The sequence below is a fragment of the Myotis davidii genome, unplaced genomic scaffold (genome assembly GCF_000327345.1).
Source record: "Myotis davidii unplaced genomic scaffold, ASM32734v1 scaffold38, whole genome shotgun sequence".
Lineage (NCBI taxonomy): Eukaryota > Metazoa > Chordata > Mammalia > Chiroptera > Vespertilionidae > Myotis > Myotis davidii.
In genome coordinates, this window is record NW_006291383.1 from 3,673,222 (window position 1) to 3,685,882 (window position 12,661).

A 12,661-nucleotide genomic window follows, 5' to 3' on the forward strand; every position below is an offset into this window, starting at 1 on the left:
GAAACCCTCCAAGCCTCCTGCTTGTTCCAGCTCCGTGGCTGCCGGCTGCCATCTTGGTTGGGTTAATTTGAATAGAGTCGCTCTGATTGGCCGGTGGATGTGGCTTAGGGCATAGCGGGTGTGCGGGCAATTTGCATGTTTCTCTTTTATTAGATTAGACTAGTATTGAACAAAAAACTAAATGTGTTGTGGGTAACAAGAGCCATGTTTCTCATCATCAGAAAAAGAAATTAAAAGTAAAGAAAAGAGCCCTGGCTGAGTAGCTCAGTTGGTCAGAGTGTTGTCTCGATATGCCAAGATTGCTGGTTTGATCCCGTCAGGGCACATACAAGAAGCAACCAATGAATGGGTAAATAAATGGAACAACAAATCGATGTTTCTCTCTCTTTCTCGCTCCTTCTTCCTCTCTCTAAAATAAAAAAATAAATAAGAAAAAAGAAGCATACACACACACACACACACACTCTAGAGGCCGGGTGTACAAATTCATGCGCAGGTGGGGTCCCTCAACCTGACCAGAGATTGGAGCCGATCACAGCTGGCCGGCTGGGGGGGAGGGACCACGGGAGATTGGCTGGCCGCAGGTGGATGGCTGTGGGAGCTCACTAACCACCAGGGGGAAGCTCCTGTATTGAGCACCTGCCCCCTGGAGGTCAATGCGCATCATAGCTACTGGCTGGTCTTCTGGTCATCTGGTCATAATGGTCACTTATGCTTTTATATAGAGAGATCTTAAGGAAAGAGCTAGAATGAACACTGTGTGGGTTGAAATCTGAAATGTAAGTATAAACCCATGATTTTAAATGTATTTTCAGATGAATTAACATAAAAATAAATACGGATGTGTGTATGAATGTGTTAGTTCACCCATGTGTATTTCTTAGTTCAATGACATCCTAGTAGCAATGAGTGCACCTATATATCTAGTATCCAGATCATAGTTTCTAACTACAATTTTCCTATTTTATTTTTAAAGATTTTAAATTTATTTTTATTTTTTTGTACTTATATTGATTTCATAGAGGAAGAGAGTGGGAGAGATAGAAACATCAATGATGAGAGAGAATCACTGATCAACTGCCTCCTGCACACCCCCAACTGGGGATCGAGCCCACACCTGGGAATGTGCCCTCACCAGGAATTGAACCGGCAAACTTTCGGTGCACAGGAGGACACTCAACCAACTGAGCCACACCAGCCAGGACACCATTTTCCTATTTTAAAAAACTAAAGTTTCTTGTATAGATGTTTAATTCCAGAGTTTGGGTAGAGAAAGTAAAACATGAGTCTGGAAGATACCCTGGTGCTGGAGAGTAAGGAAGTGCTCAGAAAATGATGGGTTTATTGTGAAAGGACCCAGGAACCAACCTGCAGTCATTGCTGAGGGCTGAAAGCTGAGATCATTTGAGCAACAAAGTAAAGATTGGATTATAACCCTGTTCTATTTTCTCCCATAACCATGATCATCCCTTACCCTACTATATAATTAACTTATGTTTTTGTTTATTGTCTCTCTCTCCCACTAGAATAAGAGCTTTACAGAGGTGTTTTTGTTTACGGCTATATCCCAAGTACCTTAACAGCACCTGGCATACAGTGAAGACTCGGTAAATATTTGTGGAATGAGTGAATTTCCTCTCCTCCCCACACTGGCACAGAGATTGAGGAAACGAAATATTCCAATGGAAACAACAAGGATTTTTCCAAATAATTGGGCCCCGAACATCAGCAGCCACCTCACCATCTGATCCTCTGCACAGATTCACACGGCGAGCAGGAGTGGTCCAGGGGGCATTGAGCAGCTAGGACATCCCCCCAGGAGAGAACATGCCAACCTGGGAGTCCTTTTCCCAGGGAACACTTTGGAAGATTTTCCTCTCATGAGAATACTTGAAACAGCTGTGGTGAGTTTGCAACCTGGGTGAGAAAGCTGACTTCTGCATGGCTAAGTAAAGCCCATTGGAGTCTTTATCTCAAGGGGAACCCTCCCCCTCTCGGGACGTTGACCTTAAGTGCTCATTTTATGGACAAGAGAAAGGAAATGTGGACAAGGTAAGTGTATTAGTTTGCCAGGGTGGCTTAAAACAACACATATTTACTGTCTCTCAGTTCTGGAGACCAGAAGTCTGAAACCCAGGGACGCACAGAGGGGCCAGGCTCCCTCAGACTTTGAGGAGAAACGTTGTTTGCCTCTTCCTTACTTATGGTAGCTTCAGGTGCTTCTTAGCAACGGTATCAGTGCAACCTCTGCCTCTGTCATCGTAGGGCTGCCTTTCCAGCATCTTGCCTGGGTATGTGTCTGTCTCTGTCCAAATCCGCCCTTTTTATAAGGACACCAGTCAGATTGGACAAGGCCCACCCTAGTGACCTCATTTTAACTTGACTACCTCCGTCAAGACCCTGTTTCCAAATAAGGTCACAGTTTGAGGGATTTGGGGGTTAGGACTTCAGCATAGGTTCTTGGGGACACAATTCAGCCCATAACAGTAAGCAACTTCAAATCATGGAATGTTAGAGCTAAAAGGGACTTTTTTCTTGGAGGCTCCGCACCCACACAGTCTATACTCCTTCTCTGCATGACCTTAACCAGGCCCAGGCTCTCCTGGAAGGGAAGCTGTCATGGAAATTCACCCAAATATTAACTGTGGCAAAAATTATCTCAGTTTACCAGGCCTCCCATCCCTGCTGCTCTTGACCACCCTCCAAAATGTAGGCCTCTGTTTGCTGCTGCCCTGGGTTCCCACCCTCCTGACTTAACATTTCACAGCTCATCCACCTTCCGAGTACCCTCTGGAGCCCCAGCAGACAGCTTGGAATCATCAGAAAGAGTGAGGACAGGGCGAGATAGCCTTTGGGGAGCCCTGTGATCTGAACAGGAGGGTGGGGCAACTGAGCATGTGCGGCACACGCAGAGGACATGGAGACAATGAACAGCTGACTGTAGATTGGAGGAGCTATGTGATAAGGTTCCTAAGGCAGCTGGTAACTGGGGAAAACATAGGAATGTTAGGCTAAGTGACAAAAGACTTCAAATTAAACCACCAGATACATATTAAGTACCCAACTGAGCACTGCAATGAGCTGTGGGTGACACAAAGACATAATACCTGTTTCCTGCCCTCAAGGAAATTATAATCTTCCTAGGGAGGTTAGACATACAATTCAGAAGTTAGATAACAAAATATTAAATAGCAGGTTACAGTACCACATGATCAATTGCCAGATGAACTGTAGAGCTGAAAACAGGCTTCTAAAATTCTGAACCAGAAGTGATCATTTGGTTATTTATTGTCTAGACAGGTGCATATGTTCTTACTGGAGGAAAGGAAGGGTTAACTGAGCAAGGACAATCAATAAAATTTAGAGTTGTTTCATTTTTTTACAGAGATCAACTTATGAGTGAATTTCCTTTCCTCCCCACACTGGTACATAGATTGAGGAAACTGAATATTCTAATGGAAACAATAAGGATTTTTCCAAATAATTGAACGCCGAACATCAGCAGCCACCTCACCATCTGATCCTCTGCACAGTGCATCCGAGATAAGCCTTAAATTGATAAGCCTTTAGCTAGAATAAGAAAAAAGAGCGAAGACCCAAAATCAGAAATGAAAGAGGAGACATTATAACTGATGCCAGAAATAAAAAGGATTACAATAGACTGCTATGAACATTATATGAAACAAATTGGATAAGCTAGAAGAAATGGATACATTCCTAGAAACATAAAACTAGTCAAGATTGAATCATGAAGAAATAGAAAATTTGAGCAGACCTATAACTAGTAAGAAGATTAAATCAGTAATTAAAAATCACTCAACAAAGAAAAGCCCAGAACCAGATGGCTTCACTGAGAATGCTACCAAACATTTAAAAAAAGAATTAATGCCAATTCTTCTCAAACTCTTCCAAAATACTGTAGAGGAGGGAATACATCCAAACTCATTTTATGAAGCTTGTGTTACCCCGATGCCAAAGCCAAACAAAGACAGTACAAGAAAAGAAAAGTACTAGGTCAATATCTCTGATGACTCTAGATGAGAAAAATCCTGAACAAAATGATAACAAATTGAATTCAACAGCTCATTAAAATGATCATACACCATGTCTAAATAGGATTTATCCGTGGGATGCAAAGATGGGTCCACATACACAAATCAAATACCACCTTAACAGAATGAAGGATAAACATCACATAATCATCTCAATAGACGCAGAAAAAGCATTCAACAAAATTCAACACCTTTCGTGATAAGAAATACTCAACAAATGAGGAAAAGAAGGAAACTAACTCAACATAATAAAGCCCATATATGAAAAGCCCACACCTAACATCATACTCAATGGGGAAATACTGAAAACTTATACTCTGATGTTAGGAAGAAGGCAAGGCAAGGGTGTCCACTATAACCACTTCTATTCGACATAGTACTGGAAGTCCTAGCTAGAGCAATTAGGCAAGAGAAAGAAAAAAAGGCATCCAAATCAGAAAGGAAGAAGCAAAATTATCTCTGTTCAAAGATGACATGATTTTTATGTATAAAGCATTAAGGTTCCACAATAAAACCATTAGAATTAATAAACAAACTCAACAAAATTGCAGGATACAAAATCAACATACAAAAATTAGTTGCATGAAAAGTGAAAAATCTGAAAAGGAAATTAAGAAAGTAATCCCATTTATGATAGCATTAAGAAGAATAAACTACTTAGGAATAAGTTTAACTAAGAAAGAAGAAGACTTTGTTCACTGAAAACTAACAAACATTGCTGAAAGAAATTAGAGAAGGCACAGATAAATGGAAAGACATCCTATGTTCATGGGTTGGAAGATTTAATACTATTATCAAAATGTCCATACTCCTCCAAGTGATCTGCAGATTCAGTGCAATCCCTATCAATATCTAAATGACATTTAAAAATACATATATTTTTATTGATTTTATAGAGAAAGGGAGAGGGAGAGAGAATCATTAATTGGCTGTCTCCTGCACACCCCACACTGGGGATCAAGTCCATAACCCAGGCATGTGCCCCGACCGGGAATCAAACTGTGACCTCCTGGTTCATAGGTCGACGCTCAACCACTGAACAACACTGGCCAGGCTAAATGACATATTTTTACAGAAGTAGAAAAATAATCCTATAATTTATATGGATCCAAAAAGGGTCCTGAATAGCCAAAACAATCTCAGGAAAGAAAAATAACGTTGAAGGCCTCACAATTCCTGACTTAAAAACATATTACAAAGCTACAGAAATTAAAACAGACATATAGGCCAATGGAAGACAGACATATAGGCCAATGGAAGAGAATAGAGAGCTCAGAAATAAACCTACACATATATGGCAAAATGATCTTTGACAAGGGTGCCAGACTACACAATGGTGGTGGTGGTGTGGAGGGTAAAGTACAGGGTGGGGCAAAAGTAGGTTTTCAGTTGTGAGTACTTGAAACAGAGTTTATTCTTGTATTATTGATTATTAATTGTTGCTTTATTTCCCATACAAACATATTATCTTTAACTAATGATGGTGGGGAAACTAGGTATCTAGATGCAAAATAATAAAATGAGACTTTTTTGTTTTGTCTTGTTTTTTTAAAAAAATAACACTATTTTTTTAAGTTAACATGTGCATATAGTAGGAAACTGAAAAACACAAGAAGTGAAGAACAAAGCCATCCATAATCACAAGCAGTTTGTAGTCTGACGTGTCCTTCTCAGTCTCCTGTGTGTCTACACAACTAAGCTTCCCTTTCTTTCGGAATTGGGATTGTACAGTTATGTATCATGCTCTCTCACACATCATGAATATTTACCATTTCATAGCCCCTAAGCTATCTTAGTATTTTGGTAACCAAAAATGCACTAAACCAGCCGTGGGCAAACTATGGCCTGTGGGCCGGATCCAGCCTGTTTGAAATGAATAAAACTATTGGAAAAAAAAAGACCGTACCCTTTTATGTAATGATGTTTACTTTGAATTCATATTAGTTCACACAAACACTCCATCCATGCTTTTGTTCCGGCCCTCCGGTCCAGTTTAAGAACCCATTGTGGCCCTCGAGTCAAAAAGTTTGCCCACCCCTGCACTAAACCAATGCAATCTGAAAGTAAATAATGTAATCCTGACTTTCTTGGCAACAGAAATTTCATAACAGGCAAAAATGGCAACACGTCTCTAGATGAAGATATTGGCGGAGTTGCAATTAAAATACTGCATTCCCTTAATGTTCAATTAAAAATGAGACATACAGCAACAGAGTACACAAGTATAATGCTTCTAAGAGAATTCATTATGATTTATACTTTTAAAATATTAGCAAGGAGCTAATATTCCCTTTGCGACCGTGGCTTCTTATTATAAGCCCTTTTGCACATTTGATTTTTTAAGCATGTGCCTAAATTACTTTGATTTACATCCTTACTTTTTTTTAAAGTAATATTTTGTGTAAAAAAAAAAAAGAAAGAAAGAAAACCAAACAGGTATAAGAAGGAAAGTAAAAGCTTCCCAACTTTACAAACCCTTCATTTCCAACCTTCAGAACTGACTTCATTCCCAGCATTTTGGATAACCCCCTAGAAATTTCCTGTATACTTATAAGCATCTGTGTATGTGTCTACAGCACTTTCAATTAAAGGAGATAACACCGTATCTGCCTAGCTCACTCTCTCCACCTAATAATGCCTTTGCCGGGCTTTTTATGTTTGCTCATATGGTCATTCTTCTTAGACTGCACAGTCTCCCTTTGATTGTATGCCCCATACTTTACCGGTTCTTATCAAGGCCACAGGTGGCTTTCGGTTTTTGTTATGTTGTGCTTTGTTATTCTTTTGCTGCTATAAACAGTGCCGTGATAAACAGCCTACGCAAATTGTGCTTCTGTTTTATTGGATGGAAAAACCTGGAGAAACGGAACTTTATTGGGAGCCTAATTAATCAGACATTATAAAAAGTCTCATAAATACAGACGTGTCTTATATGTACGTCTTTGAAGGATAAATGTGCAGAAGAGTGTGCAAATAATAAGTGTACATAGACGGATGCTGACCAAGTGAACTCACACACGTGTCAAGAAGCAGAACAGTATCAAAACCCCAGGAGACCCTCCTGGCCTTCGGCGGTCACTCCTCCCAACTTTGACTTCCATGAATTCCTTTTGCCTGTTTTTGAACTTTGTATCAATGGAACCAAACAGTACGTACCCTTTTGTGTCCAGTCTCTCGCTCAGCATCCTGTTTGCAGGATTCGTCTACGTCACTGCATGCAGGTGAAGCTCATTTTGGCTCAGTGCTGTTACTATTCCATGTGTGACTCCTCCACAGTTCACCTGTGCACTCCTGAGGGGCACGTGGGGTATTTTCAGTGAGGGCTTGTTATGAAGAGGGCTTCATAAACATACCAGCACGTGTCTTTTGTTGAACATATGCAGCTAGTCCTTGAGGAATGGAATTGCTGGTCATAGGGACATGCATGTTCAACGTTAGCAGATCCTTCCAATGGATGTACCCATTTTACACTCCCACCAGCAACGGGCAAGTGTTCCAGCTACTCCGTCCACATGCTTGCCAATGCTTAGATTTTGTCTGTGTTTTTCATTTTAGCCATTTTATATTGACCCTTTTAAAAAACATATATATTTTTTATTGATTCAGGGAGGAAGGGAGAGGGAGAGAGAGAGAGATAGAAACATCAATGATGAGAGAGAATCACATACAGATTCTCAGCTGCCTCTCGCATCCCCCACACTGGGATCAAGTCCGCATCCTGGGCACGTGCCCTGACCAGGAACCAAACCAGGACCTCCTGGTTCATAGGTCAACACTCAACCACTGAACCATGCCGGCTGGGCGGTATTGACTCTTAAAATGATTCTGTGCAGGAGCAGTTCTTAGAGAACCATTCTTGATTGGACTGCAGATCTAGAAAGCTTTCTGGGGGTGGGCTGGGCGGGGCTGAAATCTAGCTGGGCTTGAGTGGGTCTTGGGGGTGCAGGTGATGGCTCGGGCCTACCTCTGCACCCAAGATGAGGTGGTAGTGGTGAAAGCATCCCTTTAGAAATAGCCTAAGGGCCCCGGGAGATCACTTGTGGCGAGAGGAAAGCCTTCGCTCAGGGAAGTGGAGATTCAGCTCTGGATTCTTTAGTGGCCCCAGGTGGAAAATCGTGTCTTCTGGCCCATAAAGCAGCCGTCTGTGTTGCTGTTTTACTGCCAGCGTTCCTCTGCGGCCTGGGAGAAGCGGGCCCAGGCAGATGTGCTGAGGGCGGGAGGGTGGAGGGATTTATGCACCAGACTCCAGGGAAAAGCCTCAGGACGCCTTTACAGATTCCCTTATCACAGGAGCCCCGTGCAGCCCTCACAGCCAGTCCACCCGAGGGGATGTCAAGCCTGTCGTTAGGGGGCAGGTCAGAAGCTCCGAAGAGAGGTCTGGACCAAAGGAGTATATAGCAGGTCCTTGAACACTGTTCTTTCATTCAGTGTCACTTCATTATAATGTTGATGAGATGCCAGAGAACTTAATTCTTGTTTATGTCAGTGGTAAAACTGGTTTCATTATGTCTCTTCACTTAAAGTCACAGAACCTATTGAAGACATTAAGTGAGGACTTACTGTGCATGAGGGTGAGAGCAGTCACTGCTGGCCTTACGGACTTCCTGCTTCTGCTAACCACAGGGGATTATGAAGGGTGCAGTTAGGGAGCCTGACCGATACAGGGCTTGTAGCACCCACGAGAGCAGAGCTGAGGATGAGTCAGCTGGGGGCAGGAGGTGGCCCTCCAGGCTCAGCCAGGTGACAGAGAACAGGTTCCAAGTGTCTTCTCCTCGGGCTCAGCGTCTGAGGCAGCAGCGTGTCCTGAGGAGCCGGAGAACAGGAGACCCCCCCACCCCCCAGCCCCCAACAGTGAAGGGAGATGTGGCCCAGTCCACAGACCACCCTCACTCTGCCACCAGGTGCGCGTTTGAAGGTCCCCACGACCACCCAGCCACCGTCAATTTTTTGTGTGTGTTTTTTTATTGATTTTTTTACAGAGAGGAAGGCCAGTCCACAGGCCACCCTCACTCTGCCACCAGGTGCACGTTTGAAGGTCCCCACGACCACCCGGCCACAGTCAATTTTTTGTGTTTTTATTGATTTTTTTACAGAGAAGAAGGGAGGGGGATAGAGAGTTAGAAACATCGATGAGAGAGAAACATCGATCAGCTGCCTCCCACACACTTGCCTCCCGCACACTCCCCATTGGAATGTGCCCGCAACCAAGGTACATGCCCTTGACTGGAATCGAACCTGGGACCATTGAGTCCGCAGGCTGACGCTCTGTCCACTGAGCTAAACCTGCTACTAAAGCAGAGTGGTACCATCCTCAGATACAAATAAGTCGGGGAAAAAAGCAGGTTTTGAAAGAAGTGAGGTTGGGGGAAGAGGAATGCTTGCTGTTCTTTGATAAGAAGTTTCTGTGGCTGCTAGCGCCCGCTCTGCCCAGACTGGAGCCAGGACCTCTCTTCAAACAGTGACCGAGAGGGGAGGGTATATACATACCCCAGCACCTGTGGCCCTTAACTGGTTGATCGCATACCTTTCGTAGGCTCCCTCCCCTGCCCCATCCCATTTTCTCTCCACTGGAAACCTCTCCTCCTTGTCGCAGGGTCTGCTCCCGGGGACCCCAAAGTGAGGCAGGTGAAGTAGCACCAGCCATTTACCAGGACCTGGCTGTGCCCGGGGCATTCCCAGAAGCCTGACATGAACCCATCGCGACCCTAGTCACCCTGAAAGGAGGGGTCCCGGCCACACTGGACACGTGAGGACACCGAGGCTCAGTGAGGCCTTGCCAGGAGCCCAGAGCAAGTACACCGGAAGCAAGGCTGGCTCTTCCACCACATCCGAGGCAATGCTCTGAAGAGCAGGGCTGGCACTGGGTCTAAGCTGCCTCTCCATACCCCATGCTGTGACCCAGTGCCCGCAAATGGGAGATGCTTGGTAAGCAGGTCTGGCCAATACCTATTGAGTCCTCACTATGGCTAAATAAATCCCTTTAAACAGGTTACCTAACCTCATCATTATCACAGCCCTGGGAAGTAGCTACTATTACTATCACCCCTATTTCATAGGTGAGGACCCCAAGGGGAGAGGGACTGCCCAAGACCACATGGCTAGCACTGGAAGAAGCCTGGGCCCTTCCCCCATCCACCACAGCGATGGATGATGGTGGCGGACAAGTGAGCCAAAGGAGCTAGGAGGGGGAGGGGCAGCCCCGGCTCACACAGCCATCGTCCCATCTTGGACCGCACCTGTCACACACGGTAAATCCGTCTATTCCCTGTGACCTACCTGCCAGCGGGCAGCGCCATCCATCTGCTCATGCGCACAATAAAAAATACCAAACGATCCTGGTGACTCCCAGTCCTGGGGTAACCAACCACATAGGTTGGAAGCGGCTCTTTAGTCTGATCAAAGTCTGGTTGTGCGATGATTAGAAACCAAGGCCTCTTCCTCCAGGCTGGGGGCTCATAAACATCAGTGGGATGAGCTTTCTATTTGGGTCGGACCAAAACCCGAGACGGGTCAATTTCCTCCTAATTGACACCCGTGTCAATGGGGAAAGCAGTAGGTGGCTGAGTGTTTGCTCTGGGAGACCCATTGGCTCCGTGTCTGCAGCAGGCAAGAGGTGAGGGGGTTAGGAGGCATATATTAAAATGAGCCCACAAATTCCCCATAAACCAATATGGACAAGCCCCTTAAGAGAGCGGGCACCAGTGCCAGGTCCATGGCTGAGCGGGGAGCAGAATCCCTTCTTCTCTCACTGAGGTTCCCACAGCAGCAGCGGATGGGAAAGGGGAGTGTGGTCAGGGTCAGGCACTGGAGACCACAGATGGGACTGACCATCCAAAGATCCCGTGGGCAATAGGGAGGACCAGGTGGTTCCTTCAGTGAATCATTCAGTACGTATTTATTGAGGACCCACTACGTGCCAGCACTGTGCATGGGGACCAGACGGTGAATGAAAACGACGGTGACTGCCCTTGATGATCTACAGGCCAGTGAGGACGGTGTCCATCCTGGCGGAGAAGGCAAAGTCCGGAGTTGAAGAGGGCCTGGGCACACTTCCCGAAGAGGAGTGGGGGGCAGAGGCCAGGCAGACGTCCCCCCAGAGAGAACAGGAAAGTCTTCATCCTCCCAGAATCTCCAGGAATAGCCTGCAGATATGGAGCTGCACCCTGCTGACCCCACTTCGGCCTCCGTGCCCGTCTGTCTCCTCGCCCTCAAACTCTCAGGTACTGGATGTTGGCGCCTAAGAACAGGAAGTCCTAGGAGAGACAAGACAGAACAGGATGGTAAACACATCCTCTGCTTCAAAGAGATTTGAAAGGAGGCCCACGTCTGTGGGAACACAAGCTCTGCCAGAAACCAGGTCAGTACATAAATCTCAGCGTGCCTCCGTCCCCAAGGTCTCCATAAAGCACTGCTTTTGCCAGCGGCCTGCTCTAAGGCGGCGATTTATCTGCCATTTCCCAAGCTGCTGCTTCCGGGCAGGCCTCATAAATGTCCTGTGTCACCTGAATGCTCTCTCCTTGGCAAACAATACAAAACTGTGAGCCACCAAGGTTTCCGCTCCCACTTCCTCGTAGGTTTCCATCGCCCAAAGGGGCAGGAATTCTGCACTCAAGGCAAAGTCCTAGTCATTCCCACGGCGAGACATCCCCTGCCTTTGGGTGTCAAACGAATGGACAGAATGGAGCTCACAATTGTAATGAATAAGAGCATGTCATACATCTTCCAATGACTTCCCACGTGCCACACTGAGCGAGGCGCTTCCGTGCTGGGCCTCTTACTGTCCCAGGAGCCCAGTAGGCTACGGGCTACACCCCATTTTACAGAGGAGAAAACTGGGGCCAGCTGCATGAACCGTCACTCAGTCTTTGCTCGGAACAACAATCCTTCTGATTCCTTGTAAACGCCCAACCGAAGTTGGGTGTTGAGTATCTCAGTGCCCAAAAGACTTTTGGAGATTTGACTTTCAAATATATCAGGTGGCCAGTGTTTCAACCTTCCTGGCCACGACACTGCCCTTCGCTCTCTTCGCAGCTGCTGTTTGCTGGATGTTGATGCTGTGCCAGGCACAATGCAGCCTCTCCTTCAGTGCCACCATCCCAGTCACCCCACCTCACAGACGCTGCCCTAGAAAGATACCCTGGACTGTGAGACACAGATGGACCATAAAATGCTCGGTCGAGCAGTGGAGAGAATAGTGAAGAATTAGATATGTTCCTTGGTTCTAAAATAGTTCAGTAAATTATGGTCCATCTGATGGATGAGGCAGTACTTAACACTGGGGAGGAGGGGATGGCGGGGGGGCGGCCCACGTGGGGGACTAGATTGCAACAAAAAGAAAAAAAGAAAACATGTATGAGCACTAGCAATGCAACTATTCAAAACACAATTTTTTCAAATGCTTAGCGACATAAAAATACTGAAGGAAGTATATTAAAATTCAAACTGTCGGTGTATGTGGGGGTAATGGGTCTATGAAGGGGAGCACACCAAACACATATCCTATCTAATAAATGAGTAATATGCAAATTAATTGTCACTCTGTGACAAAGATGGCAGTGCCCAGTCCCTCTCAACCCCTCCGGAGTCCCCCAGTCCAGAGGAGGGGGAGG

At 45.4% G+C, this 12,661-nt stretch overlaps 1 protein-coding gene across 1 annotated transcript in view; it reads right to left on the reverse strand.

The window, feature by feature from the left end:
- Positions 1 to 10,919: 10,919 nt before the first annotated feature.
- LBP (lipopolysaccharide binding protein) overlaps positions 10,920 to 12,661 on the reverse strand; it is a 25,297-nt gene continuing 23,555 nt past the window's right edge. Inside the window, exon 17 of the mRNA XM_006764611.2 lies at positions 10,920 to 11,305. Coding sequence (XP_006764674.1) covers positions 11,261 to 11,305 — 45 coding nt within the window. The 3' untranslated portion in view covers positions 10,920 to 11,260. The remainder of the gene's footprint in view (positions 11,306 to 12,661) is intronic.